The 16,725-nt window shown below is 40.4% G+C and overlaps 1 protein-coding gene across 1 annotated transcript in view; it reads left to right on the forward strand.

Moving 5' to 3' along the window:
* LOC145404384 (cholecystokinin receptor type A-like) overlaps positions 1 to 16,725 on the forward strand; it is a 75,381-nt gene that overhangs the window by 17,967 nt on the left and 40,689 nt on the right. Inside the window, exon 2 of the mRNA XM_080275906.1 lies at positions 11,300 to 11,514. Coding sequence (XP_080132032.1) covers positions 11,300 to 11,514 — 215 coding nt within the window. The remainder of the gene's footprint in view (positions 1 to 11,299; positions 11,515 to 16,725) is intronic.

Below are 16,725 nucleotides of genomic sequence, written 5' to 3' on the forward strand. Positions count from 1 at the left end.
TGTACAGGCAGGTAGCCGGGCCGGACAGTTATACTAGTGCCAGGGAGTGAAGGCGTGCCTCTCCAGCACCAGTGAATCGATGAGTGAGTCAGACAACGGTCCAGGATATTTGGTCGAGTCTGGGAAGGAGCCTCTGATGGGGATAATAATCATATCCTGCCAAGGATACTCCAAGACAGCTACAGTAGTTGCTTTTCTTTCTATTTCCATGTTGTATTGCCACCCGGGAAGCAGGCCTGTCACGTACTCTTTGACACCTTCAGCCTGAGTACGTCATTTCAGTCTTGCTGTCTCCGAACGACTGTATTCACATTAGGCTGCGCTCCCAGGATGAATTAAACCGACTGCTGACAGTCTGAGTAAAATGAAAAGTAGGTCGTCGTAGTAACAAGGCTAATTTTTTGAACTGCGGTAGCCGACTATGGATTCCAATATGGCTCGTACGAAGCTGTATGAGAGTACATGAGTTTTTTTTTTTTTTTTACTTGGATAGAGTATATAATGTGTGTTATATATGTAGGTTTAGTGTGGGAGGACGTAGAACATTGTTTAAGAGAATAAGCTGCTCCAAACTCAGTATCAGTGGAAGAGAAATAGATCAACAATAAAAAATGGCCCAGTACTATGGTCCTGTTGGCTGGAATACTGCACTACTTGACTGTGTGTGTGTGTGTGTGTGTGTGTGTGTGTGTGTGAGAGAGAGAGAGAGAGAGAGAGAGAGAGAGAGAGAGAGAGAGAGAGAGAGAGAGAGAGAGAGAGAGAGAGAGAGAGTCTCTTGTTCATAATTTTAATTTCTCTCTCACTTTGCTTTTATATTGTTGTGTTACCATCACGTCTTACTTTTTTCTCAGTTTCTCTTAAACTGTATTCAGTATCACGAGGTTACTTTAATCGGCCTTGGAATGAGCCGCAGTAAAGCTTCACGAGCCGCACTGATACGATGAAAAATTTTGTGGCGGATCTTGGGTAGCGGCTGGAAAGACTTAATGGGATAGTACAGCAGTAATGCAGCAGCTTAGCTGTAGACATAGCCTAGGAGAGTGAGGGAGGGAGTTCTAAGTTCCTAACAATTTTAACGCCTAGGTGACGATAGACCATTCCTAAGCTGAATTAATTATCCCCTGGTCAGAAGAATAAGCTACTTATGATTTATTTCGGTATTTATAGGGTTAACTTTCAGTACAATGACGCCTTTTATTACTTTATTCCTTTATTTTTTTTATTACTTTGTTACTATATTTCTTTATTACTTTGTTACTATATTTATTACTTTATATCTCTATTTTCTATTACTTTATTACTTTATTGCTTTATTCTTTTTTCCGCCTGACACGTTTATTTAGCCTCGGATTTCCCTCATCGTTGTCAGTGGGTAATGGGTGGTATATATAATCCTCCCTTTTCGGAAAACTCCCTCCGAATTATATACATTTGTCTGGAAAGAATAAGTATTAGATACAAACGGCATACCAGAACTGAAGAAGTTGTGGGTCTTGTCTGTTTATCATTAACTTGTCTAGAGAAAGCCAGAATAAAATAAAAACAGGCGACACCGTACCAGAAACAGTTAAAGGTTTTGTCAGTCTTAAAAAAAAAAAAAAAAAACAAAAAAAAAAACAATCTGGAGATAGCAAAAACAGGATGTAGACCTTAAAGACGTTATGGCAGTGAATGGGTTACGGTTCTTTTCGCAGTAAAATCCATCTTGAAGGAGCAGAGGATAAGAATGAAGGACGAGGGAGCAGAAGAGTACTGGAGGAGGTTGGAGCCGCGAGAGATACCACTGGATCTGAAAACGATTAAGAGAACTTTCAAGTAGGCAGAAAATTATGCAGGTGGTCTGAGAAAAGGTTAGACGATCCTGCCAAGAGGAGAGTCTTGGGTTTTAACCGGAAACATTTGTGTGAGGAAGAAAAATTTGCTGCCAAAGTCTGGATCAGGAGGAAATAGAAGAAAAAGTGGGTATGAAAAACTTGAGAGAATTAAACGATAGCAAAAAAATAAAATCAATACTTGAAGACGATAGTAAAAAATATTAAATGAGACGGAGTACGCCAGACCAGATGAAAATAACTGGAAGAGCTGGAGGGGATGGGGACGCTGGAAGCGAGTTTTAGAGAACAGTCAGAAGCTGAAAGGGGGAAACTTTCTTGGGAAGGAGAGAGAGCCTGGTAAAAAAAAAGAAAAAAAGTAAAGGTGCGCTATAAGAGACCAGAAAGACGGCGGTTGAGTCGTAGTGATGGATGATAAAATATAAAGATACAAATGAAAGGCCGCTAATGGCGTTTGTTAAGATAGGATGGAAGGTATGGCCGGAGGAGTGTACTATATTGTAGTCTGCCCACCACAGTTTGGCGGAGATTTTCTTCCTTTGCAGCAAACTTCAAGCAGCTGCTAGAGAAAATAAAACGGCAGCTGCACATCCATTCCATGGCACCTCACCTTTGCAAGCACAGTATAGTAATTCTTGTTACAGTCTCTTGTTGGAAAGGTGACAGTATTAGGCCACGTAAAGGTGGACAGTGTATAGAGGCAAGCAACAGATAGACTGGAAGACAGTATTGAGGGCACAGAGAGTGACGAAGTTATTTGGAGAGACATATCAACCAGAGGTGAGGGTGTTGTTTTTAATGCTAAGTAAATAAAGTCATCCTGGGAGAGTGATGACAGCACTGTTGTGGATGTTCCGGAAGATGGCGACATAGATCATAGCCTATTTGAAAGTGAAAAAAAAAAGGGGGGGGGAAGGTGGACTCCTGTAAGCATATACAGTACAAGATAAAAGGGAGACGAATAAAAGAGGTACCATAATGGAAAGACGTAAAGGAAATAAATTGGGCTGCTTTACGAGGATGTTAGTGTTAAATGAAATTTAACTGGATAATTACTCTGGCAGAGAGGGACTTGCCTGGGCTTGTTGAGAAAGGGAATTTTGGAACAGTGTGGTGGAAGAGGAACCTGGAGACGGATGGCTTGATGACGTCATTGGAAGATATTGTTACGAGAGGACCAGGGAGTGAAGGACAGCAGCGTGTAAGATGGATTTGCAAAAATGAATCCTGGAAGAATATGCAGAAAGAGGACACTGGAATGTGATCTAAAAGATGGGTTTGCAGAAATGTTACCTGAGAGAATATGCAGGATAAAGGTACTGGAATGTGATCTCAAAGAAAATTAGGAACAGAATTCTGGAAGGTACTGCGGGAACAGCGCTGCATTTATATGAAGGTCCAAGAAGAGCATTTACATATATGAGTATGAGAGGGATACATAGAAGGGACCTGGTTTGTCTTAATGGAACTGAGTCAGTCCCACAACTGAGTTGTGGTTGCATGAAATTGTATGTACCTTAGTAATGAGGCAGGAATGAGTACCCTTGGTTGTTAGTAAATTCTATCATTTATTATAACTTAAGCTAACCACCAGGTTTGGCCGGGACGATCTGGGAGAATATGCAAAAGTCGATGTTGATATGGATAAGAGAATATTGTAGGAGGTGAACCTAAAAGGCTGTACTGCAAGAGATGGTGGATTGGAAGAGGGATAACCTTGAAAACAGTTGTGAAATTTGGTGTAAAAGACAAACAAGAAAATCATGTGAATTGCGGACCAGGAACTGTACTGTAGGGCGGGATCATGCAAGAGGTATTATTGTGAGAGAGGCACGAGGAGGAAAAATACTCAAGCAAATATGCTAAAAATGAGTGTTGTGAGAGGGACACGTTGAAGAGTGCAGGGAAAAGCTACAAGAGGGTGTTAAGAAACGCGACCATGAAGCAAGTATTGTATAAGAAAGTAATTTATAAAAGAGTGCTGGAAACTGATGCCGTGTTTAAAAGTGAAAAGTATATTTTAAGTAAAAGACTTGGAAGAGGCAGTTAGTGTTGTTTGAAGAGAAAGTGTTGCAAGAGAGAGTCTGAAAGAGGGTACTGTGAGCTGGAGGGATCTGGAGCAGTACTAAGAGAGGATCCTTTAAGAAAGTGTTGTTTGAGAAACTCCTGGAAGGGATGTTTGTGAGAGGAACACGTGGAGGTGTGAAGGAAAATAATAAACTGTACAGTAAGCAACGTTGTCTTCATATAACTTGTATTTTGTGATGTAGGTAAAAACAAAAAGGTGAGGAACCAGGAAAATAGGAAATTTCCACATCCACCAATGGCAGTGTTGTTTACTGGGAAAGTAAATAGTTCCGGCCGACAAAACTCCCTGCAGATATGAATAGAGATGTTACTCTACATGTGTGTGCGTATATAGCAAGATGAGGTGAGCGAGGGAGTGGATGAGGAGGGGGAAGGGAGAGAAGCAGCAGGGCTAGATGAGGAGAGAGAGAGAGAGAGAGAGAGAGAGAGAGAGAGAGAGAGAGAGAGAGAGAGAGAGGAGAAGTGGGGTAATGAGGGAGAGGGAAATCTCTATCAGAAATTTTTATGAGCAACTGGCTTAAAAATGAGTGTTCTTAGATAATAGAGAGAGAGAGAGAGAGAGAGAGAGAGAGAGAGAGAGAGAGAGAGAGAGAGAGAGAGAGAGAAAAAAAACACCCAAGAAGGGAATGCTGGAATGCGTCGTGAGAAGAAATCCGGAAGAATTCTGTGAACCTGAAAAGAAGTACATAAAGGCGACTGGTGTAAGATAGGTTCCAGGAAGACTGCTATAAGACTGGGTAATTGAAGGGGTTTTAGAGGAGAGGGTTGGAAGTGAAGAGATTTGAAGTGAGTGCCAGAAGAAAAGGTTGACTTTGAGGGGCGAACAAGCATAAATTGTTGTGGGAATGGAAAGAGAATATTGTACGAGTGGGTCATACAGTAGAGGAGAGGATGGTGGAAGAAGAGATGGGAGAAGCTGGAAGAGGAAAGGAAAAAAAAATGTAAGAAATCTGGGAAAAGGATCTGGAAGAAGAAGAAGAGGGTCATGGAAAGAAGATGCCGATAAGAAGCTGCCGGCAAGAAGATGCCGGTAAGATGATGCCGGTAAAAAGTTGCTGGTAAGATGTCTGAAAGAAGATGCCTGTAAGAAGATGCAGGAACGAAGACGTCTGGAAGAAGATGAGGGTAAGAAAATGTCGGTAAAAAGATCCCTGTAACAAGATGCCTGTAAGAAGACTTCTGTAACAAGATGCCTGTAAGAAGACGTCTGTAAGAAGATGCCTGTAAGAAGACGTCTGTAAGAAGATGCCTGTAAGAAGCTGCCGGTAAGAAGATACCTATAAGAAGATGTCGGTAAGATGCTGGTAAAAAAATGAAAGAAGACGCAGGTAAGCTGCCAGTAAGAAGATGCCGGTAAGAAGACGGAAGTAACAAGATACCTGTATGAAGATGCAGGGAAGAAGATGCCAGTAAGAAGATGCAGGTAAGAAGATGCCATTATGAAGATGTCTGTAAGAAGATGTCTAGAAGAAGATGCAGGGAAGATGCCGGTAATTTGATGCCGGTAAGAAGCTGCGTGTCAGTGTGGTGTAATGCGTGTGGTGTTCCGTGCCTGGGTGACGGACAGCCTGGGTCGACACCCTCGATAATTGCCACCCAGAGCCAATTTGTACCCTTCTTCTCCTTCACCATCACACTTTTCCCTTACATTTCCACACCTCTTTTGCTTCTCTCTCTCTCTCTCTCTCTCTCTCTCTCTCTCTCTCTCTCTCTCTCTCTCTCTCTCTCTCTCACTCTCTCTCTCTCTTTCTCTCTCTCTCACTTTTACCATGGTCTAATGTTAACCTAGTAACCTTCCGACGGTTTTATCCAGCTTAGGAATGAGCCATCGTCCTCCAAGGGTTACGTAATACTCTGCACTGGCTTCCTCCTCATTTACAACACCCACAGCCAAGTCCCAGGGAATTGCAAGGCCTACAAATTTTTCAGTCCTTTCCCCCTTTCCTTTTTGTTTTCTCTACCTTCCTTCCCCCCCCCCCTTCCATTTCTTTATTTCTTCTAATACTCCTTTCTTTCCTCCACTACCATGTCTTCTTTCCTTCCCCTACCCTTTTCTTCATTCCATCTCCTTCATTCCCACTCCTTTATGTTCCTCTTCCCCCCCCCCAGCTCACTTCAAACTATAATTTCTTCCAACCCACTGCCATTTATTTTCCATTAGCCAGTGTCCACGCTCGGCCTAAGCTCCGACCCGTCTTGCATACTAAATAATCTCCCTTCATTTTGATCCCGGCACATTTCCTCTTTAGACCTTGGCACAAATATTATGAAAACTGCGGTGGGAAATTATGGTGTTTGTGGCCCTCTGGTGGCGGTCGGGATAAGATGGCGCTGTTGTCTTGGCATCAGTTTTTGTAAATATTATGAAAACTCTGAAGAATTTCAAGTTTTCGACGGCCTCTCCTGGCGGTGGTCATGGGGAAATGTTGTCTTCGAGGCCAAGGTTGAAAATAATATTGCAATTGTTGATCAGGGTTTTGTGCGTGTCAGATAAAAGAGAAGTTGTCCTCGACATGTTGAAAATATTATGAAACCAAACTGGGCTTTTGTGGGTGGTGATGGTGATGATTGTGGTGGTGATGATGGTGTTGGTGGTTGTCGTGGTGGTTAAATGAAGGAGATAATAATATATGTACTGTCATGAGGACACAGCATGAAATATTTTCAGGCTAGATCTTTGTGCGTGGTCAAGTGTAGGTGTTGTCTGTAAGGCCAGTATTGAAAATATGGAAACAGGTTGGGGTTGGGGTTTTGAAAGTCGTGGCCCCCCAGCGGTGGTCAGATGAGGGTGCTGTTGTTTTCGAGGTCATGGGTAAAAATATGTAACTATTTTCGGATTTAATGTGTGGTTGACGTTGATGGTGGTGGTGCATAGGAGCGTAGTCGCTTGTGCCTGTGTCGTAAGCTTTAAGAAGCAGTCACAAATTATCATTTTCGTGTCGCTGGTCCCAGTGGTGAACGAGATTTAAGGAAGTTGTCTCCTACACAGCATCAAAGGCTGTAACAAAATATGATCGAAATTGTGTTGCAGTAAAATGAAGCTTTACTCATTATATATATATATATATATATATATATATATATATATATATATATATATATACACACACACACACACACACACACATACACAGACACACAAAACTCCATCGTGTTCTTTTTCATGTAACTGATATTGACGTTGATACCCCTTTCCTGATGATCAGTAGACTACCAGTGCACCACTACTTAAACACTTATACCGAACAGTCTAAATACCGAACTCTCTAAGCATGAATGTGCTGAGAATATGCCCTTTATTACTGGTCTAATAATTTTAGTAAATCGCAGCAAAATCTGTTATCACCTCTTCACTGAGTTATATATATATATATATATATATATATATATATATATATATATATATATATATATATATATATATATATATATATATATATATATATATATATATATATTTACCGTGCAATCCGTCATCAGGTTGTTTTTTTCAGCCTTAGGAAGAATTCCCCAAATACGAAAGTGCCACCATTCCCAATAGCATGCAGGATTTTGTCCATACAACTCTAGTACATGTCTTTGCATTGTGCCAGGATGATAAATGAACATATAAAAACATAGGATAACCAGAGTTTTGTGTTTGGTTTCACATTTGGCCACAAAAATCTCTTTAAATGGCATAAATTTAAATAAAATGTCTAGGGGTATTTGCCTAAGGAATAATTGTGCCAAGTCTGAAGCGAATTGGTGAAGTGGAACTGCAACATGCAGAAAAATGTTTGGAAGAATGAAAGAAGAGACCGAAGTAATTCACGTAAATGAAAGAGTAAACAGTAATATCTATTCAAGCTTTACGAAGATATTAGTTTCTGTTTAACTTTATATATCATCAGATGATTATACTTCAGGGGAAGCCTCTCGTTGTAACAGGATTACTCCCTTCCGTACCAGGACGGCTTTTAAATCAGTTGACTGGTATCCATTCAGCCACCACGTACACTCTCACCAAAAATTTCCCGAGTGCCATCACCACTTTACTGTTTCGTAAAATGAACAAGACTCGGAACACAACTCATCGATGTACTGTAACACATTAGTCTCTGTTACCGCATCAGTTTTTCGGCCATATATGCAAGTGCACTGGCTTATATTCAGTTCACTCGTTCAGGCACACTAACCACTTCGAAATGATAAGCTCCATTCTGACCATTCCACATATGTCGTGTCCAGGCCTTCGAGAATTTTCTGGCGAGTATGTGCATTGTTGATGAAATTAAAGGTTCGTATGATTAGTGAACAGGACTGAACCAAATACTCACGAGTACTCTGCTGATAGTTCTGCGTTTGAATTTTTCTTTATGTTTCTGGATTCCACATGCCCCGTTTAGACTTGTGTTGACAGAATTTGATGATGATGATGATGATAATGATGATAACGGACTTTCTGAAAGCAGTCATCCCACTCTTTTTCACATCCATCCCAGTGTCTCATAGTTTGCCAGGAGAGTGAGAAGTGACAGGAAAAAGAGGGAAAGAGAAAGTGGCTGGTGTGTTGAGGGAGGAGGCGAGGACGATGAAGGCTGGGAATACCAAATACAGCATCTCTCAGAGGAGCTTAACTTTCTTCCAGTTCCTCTTGCGTGAATGGAATACACACACACACACACACACACACACACACACACACACACACACACACACACACACAGCCATGTGTGGAGAGCAGTGTGTGCAGGAAGGAAGGATAGGTGTGGTAAGGGAGGCAATATGGTAATGGTGGTGCGGGAAGGTTTTGTAGTATTACTTATTATTTTCTTTTAATTTCTCTGGTTTGTTGATTGGGCATTACCTTCCTTACCCTTATTTTTCTCTTTTTTTATAATGACTAATGCTCCTCTCTGTCTGTTTGTCTGTCTGTCTGTCTGTCTGTCTCTGTCTCTGTCTCTCTCTCTCTCTCAGCTTCTTCCCTTTCACTCCTGTCTTTTCCTCGTTTGCTCTTTGTTTTTCCAACTTTGACCATTTTTTTTTTTTTTTTTACGTGTCCGACTCTAGGCAAAGGCTCAGAGCCTATTTCTTGGGGGCAGTCACCTATCTCAAGGCCCAGTAGTCCTCCTACACCTCCACATGTCACCACTTCGGCGCTAACACCCACCGTCCATATTGAATACATGCTAGGGCTGTTTCATACAGGACTGGTGTACTGGTATTAGCGGGGGTACTTTTACGACATGTCGGCGGGTCATCTGGTAGATCAGGAAAGTCTGCTTTTTAGGAAATTCAAATCCTTAAACTGTTCCCTGCCCCAACCGGGATTCGATCCTGGGTCCATTAGGACTGCAGACCGCCTCTCTACCGATTCAGCCACCGCCTCCGAATTTTTAAGGTTCATTTGTTGCCGTTCTCGTTTTGTGGATTTATTTCTTCTTCCTTTTTAGTTCTTATGTCCTCTCTGTTGTTTTTATGTTTTATCTCCCTTGTTTCTCTTTATCATTTATTTGCTCTGCCTCATGTTGTTCCTTCTCGTCCCCAGTTTGTGACCGTTCCTCATCCTCTTCCTTGTCCATTATTTTTATTTCCTTCGTTTTCCGCTTCTTCTCCATCGTCCGCCTGGGCCTCCTATTTTTTTTTTTTTCTGTGTTCTCTAAATATCATCCTCTTTTTTTGCTTCCTTCTTCCTCCATCGTCATGTTCCCCGGCTCTTCCTCTTCCTCTCCTCCCTTTTGCCCATCCTCCCCACACAAAATATGTACCCAGAATAGATGTCTGAACCCGTCACAAACAAGAATAACCAGGATTAGCACAGAGGCCGACGTTGTGCAGGCGGGTCAGGACAGGACAAGGCAGGGTATGGCAGGAGAAGGCAGGACAAGGCAGGGCAGGGTAGTGTAGTGTAGACTATGTTAAGGTTTACCTAGGGAGGGAAAACTGGGAAATGGAAGGTGGGTTTGGACAGGGTGGAATAAGTTAGGGATGGGCAAAGACAAAGTAATGCATAGCAGGCTGTGGGATGGCAGTGTGGTCTAGACTGTCACATTTTCTGTAAAATGACGTCTTTGGAGGATTCATGCTTGCTACCTACAGTCGATTATATTCAAAATTGGGAGGACCCTTTCCACTTCAAAATGTCTCTTGTAAGCTGAGTAAAATCGTGTAGCGATGGTAAGAATAGAAGAAACACTGACATCATACTACTGACGGAGAATATCGTAAGCATGGGAGGAGTTACCATGCTCAAACTTCGGGAGGAGAACAAAGGCGTACAAAGGAAAGCAACAAAAACAATATTCATCATTTTGAGTCTGTTAATAGGGTACATTAGGAAAGACAGAAAAAAAGATCATTAGAGTCCCTGGGAGAGTATATAAGGGAATTTATGAGGAGGTCAAGGAAGAGAAAAGTAGTTTAGACCTAAGCATAGCACAGTAGGAAAGAAGAGGGCGGGAGAATCAAGGAAATTGTTGAAAAGTGAAGGGTAATGTTAGTCAAAGCCTGAAATCAAGACATGGTAAAGTGAGGCAGGGGAGGTGAGCCATGGGAGGGCAGGAGAGTGTTGGGCAAAGCAGAGCACGTCAGGTCTGAGCCGGACGTGGTATGAGTGAAGGCAGGTCATGTAGGATGGAGAATACCAGCTAAAATGTTATACTCCATAGCTTTACAAGTTTAATCACGTTTGCTCTTAACTTGCAGTCTGGGTGAGGCACGAGAGAGACAAGCACACGCAACCTCAAGACACACACACACAAACACACACACACACACACACACACACACACAACAGGTTCGTTCTATTAGTGCTGGGACTGAGTCACGCCTACCATTATAACTGACGCGTGAGACTCCAACACCACACCTTTCCCACCGCCAGAGGGCCAGATGCTGTACAGTTACAGTTCAGGCTGGAAGATGGAAACGAAAGAAGAAAGAAACACGTTGGCCGACAGAATTATCATCATCATCATCATCATACTTTCCATTAGTAGATGGAAAGGTCCTTGAACTGATCATCATCATCATCATAATCAGTCATCATCATCATCATCATCATCATCATCACCATATTTTCCATTGGTAGATGGGAAGGAACGTGAAATCATCATCATCATCATCATCATCATCGTCATCATGGGACACATGCGGTAGGGTAACAAGGCTGCGTCCTGAGGTCTTAACTCTCTCAAACCCGCCAAACCCTCCTTTCCCCTTAGCCTCCCTCTCAAAGTATTCTTTTCATCCTGGTCTCCTTTTCCGCCTCGTCATCCCCCTCGCCGTACAGTACCATTTCGTCTTACTTATCACCTTATCCCTCCTCCTTCTTACCAGTTTTCCTACGATCTGCCCTCTTCTTGCCCTCCATACCAATTCGTGTTTCCGTTGTTCAGAAAATGGAGACAGTGACGTACACGAACCAGGAGGCGTCTGTGGTGATCAGTGCCTACTACTGCCTACCCATGGACTCCCTCACCTTCCTCACATACCAGCTGCTCGTCCTCTTCGTCATCCCCGCCTTCCTCATGATCCTCTTCTACACTGCGGTCATCAGGGAACTATGGTGGTCCACCAAGAACATTAAGGCCCTGACCAACGCCACCAGGGGGTAAGATGTAGGCCCGGGTATATGAGAGAGGGTGATGTGTACTATGGCTAAGATGTAGGGCAAGGTATATGAGGGAGGGTGATATGTTTTGTGGGTAACATGTAGGTCAAGGTATGTGAGGAAGAGTGATGTGTACTAGGGTAATATGTAGGGGAAGTGATATGAGAGCAGATAATGTGTACTGTGGGTAAGATGTTGGTCAAGGTATGTGAGGAAGGGTGTTGTGTACTAGGGTAAGATGTAGGGGAAGTGATATGAGGGCAGGTAATGTGTACTGTGGGTAGGATGTAGGCCAAGGTATATGATGGATGGTGGTGTGTACCTTAGGAGTTAGGAAGGGTGAAAGTGAAGTAAGGTGATAGATTAGTGTAAAAATTATATATTCATATTAAATACATATTTATTTCTCTATATATCTATCTTCATATATCTGTTTATCTATATGTGTTTATTTTTTATTAGTTTATTGGAGAGAGAGAGAGAGAGAGAGAGAGAGAGAGAGAGAGAGAGAGAGAGAGTCACCATTCCTGTGACTTTTAATCAAGGGAAAGTCTTTCCCACTCCACCCTCGCTTGTCTTCCATTGTCCCCACCACCATCCTCTATGATTAAGACGAGTAACACAAAGCCGAATATATTTTGTGAGCCTGAAGGTTCCCTTTCTATAATTTTATATTTCTTTTCTTTGATTATGTGAACTTGTTATTTTCTTTATGTTATATTAACTCTGGACTTAAGACTATGATATTTTTATTAGATTTGTGTTACTCACATCTACTCTCCGAGCAATAAATGTAAGAATCATGTTTAAGTTATGTTACTGTTATCTTGAAGGTTTTAGCTCTCTACTCAGAAAAAAAGTAAAATTGGAAACCTCGATGTAAAGTCCAATGGGAGAAAGTACGGTGAGTGTGAGAGCTGTAGGTTGGAGAGAAGGCTAAGGTTGGTGTGGGTGTGTGTAGAGGTGGTGTTACTGAAGTAAGAGAAGGTTAACATGGAGGTAAGGTTGTGCTTGGTGTGGATGTATGGAGAGATGGGTATTATTTGGCACAAGAAAGATTGTGATCATTTCTACAGAAGCAGGTGAAACTGTAACCAAGATCAGGTGAAACTGTAACCAAGATCAGCTCCAGTTCTACAGTTGATTCTTCATTATCAAGAAACTACAATTCTATGATCAAGTAACCACAAGCGAGTATACAATAAGAAGAACGAGTCTACGAGTTTACGAGTCTACAAGTCTACGAGCATACAGTAGCAGCGACAAGTTATGAGTGAGGATCAACAAGCTCTACGATTAACTACAAATAACAAGTCTACAAGATAGTTCTGTAATTTTCTTCACGCAACTTCAAGCAGCAGCAAGAAGAATAAAAAACAAAACAAGTAAACGAAAAGCAAGAACAAAGCAACAAGCACTAGATCCCCAACTTTCTCTCCAACCGCCCCAAACCTCCACCGCTGACGCAGGAGTGCGAGGTCAAAACGACGACAACAAATACCAAGTCCATATTCACAACTCATGTTACTCACTCATCTTCACTCAAGTTACTCGTCGCTACTCATTTACTCACCACAGCTACCAGAGGGTGGGAAATCGACGTCACTGTGATCACAGTGGTAGACAAGAAACTTCTGCACAGACATATAAAACGTGCTATACAGTTACAACTTAAATACATATACCTACTTCAGTGATCTTCATAATTCAATCATTAAATACTTGCATCAACAATAAATATTCTACACTGTATATATTCATTCATTTACTATAGCATTTATTTACTATCAATGAGTGTTACCATTTATACCTACATATAATACGTGTTTCATACATACAGCTATACATTACTACATCTACAAAGTAATTAAGAAAATATACTATCACAGTTGCTCTGTGAAAAGAACTGTATTAAACATTTATTAATTAAAGCTGCCTAGTGGAAACAGACAAATTAAGTTACAAGGAAAACCAGGATAAGAAAAGAAAACTGGCCAACACAAATGACGTTAGCAAGAATGAACAACATCTTCCACACAATCGTGATGACAAAGATTTCCACACAGTGCTGACACATAAATTGCCCACGATAGTTACAAGTGAACAAGTCAGTGTATATATATATATATATATATATATATATATATATATATATATATATATATATATATATATATATATATATATATATATATATTGTATAAAATAACCAAATATGGGGCTATATAATATCATTTTCAGTAATAACTGTGCAATATAAACTAAACCTTAAAAAAGGGTCCCAAGGGAATCAGCCAGCAATTATGCAACCTCCGACAACACCGGAAAAGCGTAGACAAGGATAAACAAACTATAAAAAATCAATAAAAAAAAAAAAATCGCATAACAAACAAATGAAAATAGGTGTGTTACTACAAATGCTAAAATATCACATAAACTCGTATAAGTGAAACAAAAAGCAAATTGTTCTCCACGAGCCAGTGGCATGGCACATCATCATTATCATCGACCGCAGCATGACCGGATTTGTGATGTCAGGACTGCAGTTACTACAATATTACTGTAATTTCTACAGTTATGTTATGACAAACGGTTGCATTATGTTACAGTTGTTACAATTATGTAACTACAAACGATATGTAACAATTATGTACAATACAATTATTACTTAACAATACAATTATGTAACAATTCAATGTTACAATTATGTATTACTGCAATGTTACTACAATATTACTGCAGTCACTACAATATTACCGCAATTACTACAATTAAGTAACGACAAACGATTGCATTATGTTACAGTTGTTACAATTATGTAACTACAACCGATATGTAACAATTACAAGACAGTTATGTACAATGCAATTATTATGTAACAATACAATTATGTAACAATTTATACGATGTTACAATTATGTATTACTACAATGTTAATACAATATTACTGCGGTGTTACTAGAATGATGTTACACTTGCTACAGTTATGTAACTACAAACGAGATGTAACAATTACAGTACAATTATGTACAATGCAATTATTATGTAAAAAATACAATGATGTAACAATTCATACAATGTTACAGTTATGTATTACTACAATGTTACTACATTATTACTGCAGTGTTATTAGAATTATGTTACACTTGCTACAGTTATGTAACTACAAACGATATGTAACAATTACAATACAATCAGGTACAATACAATCATTGTGTAACAATTCATACAATGTTACTACAATTCTGTATTACGAGAATCTTCACACAAGTTAGGTGAAATATTAGACATTACTAAAGGGATAACTCCATATGTAATGTAATGACCTAGGAGTATTACCATTGCACAATTATATGTGTATGTCTGTTATACATACACATCTTACAATATGTCATACAATAACCAATTTAACTATATTGCATTTGATCAATTATGTATACAACTTGTTTAAAATGTAATATTACTGGATCATTGCAATAATAACACGAACATTATATCTATACAATATTATAATCAATATTATGTATTAATAGATTAGCATATGTCAACGATGATTGTTGCTGGAGGACCGCCAGCTTGCGTGAGCGAGCGATGTCAGGACTCCATATTATAATAACACAACTCATAGATAGATAGATAGATAGATGGATAGACGCACCATGCCAGGGTGTGAGATAGGATGTGTGTCAGCGAGAATCAATCAAAAGGAACTTAGCTTGCAACCCATAAATGAAGGAATCCTTGACGTGCACCAGAAGCTGTACATACACACAGACACACTGTACAGTGTTCTAGAGGCTTCACAACAGTATAGCCCACGTGACACGACCCCTGCTATTTAGAATGTAGGAATCAGAGATCAAAAGGGGGCTGGCGATCGTAGCGAAAGGTTGTACAGAGAAAGTGAGAGAGAAGGAGACTAGCAACAGGGTCGAGAGGGTGGCAGAGAGAGAGACAGCGAGACAGGGAGGTAGCAAGCGGGACTCTACATTATACTTCACTCGTGTGTGAGAGACTTTGTTAATATTTCCAAGACAAATAAAAATAGTCCCATACTAATCTTTACCTCTCCTGTCATCGCATGACAAAAGGAACGAATATTATCTGCTTACAAAACTACTCACGTATAAAAACCGCTCGTCCACGAATCTAATATATGTATAACTGATCTACAATACACACGACAAGAAGCTACGAAGTTTCTCCAAGACATGATCCCGTACCCAGATTTCACGTTGAACCAAACCACCGAGCCAGTGATCGTCGTGGCTCCTGGCGGCGCTAAAATACTGCTAGATGCCCCCCTCGACAGGTCGAAGGCATGAGCAGTGGAAGTCGCTCGCCGATCAAACATAAGGATGACTGCCTGGGGCAAGAGCTGGACTGGGAATATGTAGTGCAACATGTGGACGTAGGTGTACACCGTAGGTGGATGTAGTGCAACTTGCAGATGTACATATACACCGTGGGTGGATAATATACTGTATGCATACTCTTAAACAGAATATTCAAGAACAAATGCTAGTCTTTAATCATAAAAGAGGTAAGAACTGCTAACAATACGAGATTATACTGTAAGTGAATTTTAGAAATTGTCATACATGTTTTTCTTTTAATTAGATTTTAAATTTTTAAGTTAAGCAAGGCTACCAACTGTTTGCGGTGCGTACCCACACGAAGGGGTGTGCTCTCATACTTTCAAGATTACCACTTTAGTTGAAGGTGTGAGCTTCCACTTCTAGCGGGGTGCCCTCAGTTTCAATACTACGGCCGTTAGTTTCCTTCACAAATGTACCGTAGCATCATTTTTTTCTGCTTTCTGCTCTCTGTCAGTTATTCCTTTTTTTTTTTTTTTTTTTTTTTTGAGACGTCTTTCATTTCTATAATTAAAATTCTAACATTTCTCTGTTATCTACTGTCGTTGATATGCTACACAACAAAACAACGTTAGTTTTTGTTAATCCTCTTTCGATTCATTCATGTTATAATAATTTAGGTGGCAATAGCAAGCCTGGGAGTTTAATCACCTCATTCAATAATCTCAACAAACCAACAATCATTTTGGATTTCTCAGAAATGTGGGAATCTATTATTTCCTTACCCCCGGGTAATCAGAGAAAAATTCCCTGGGTGGTGAAGTGAGCGTTGTGTTGCCATGGTTACCAGAACACACAATCGGTTCTCGCAGAAGCTTTCTCGAATTATGTATTT

This window comes from Coenobita brevimanus, chromosome 63 (genome assembly GCF_032717465.1).
Source record: "Coenobita brevimanus isolate Jiangsu-jjx chromosome 63, ASM3271746v2, whole genome shotgun sequence".
Taxonomy (NCBI): Eukaryota; Metazoa; Arthropoda; class Malacostraca; order Decapoda; family Coenobitidae; genus Coenobita; species Coenobita brevimanus.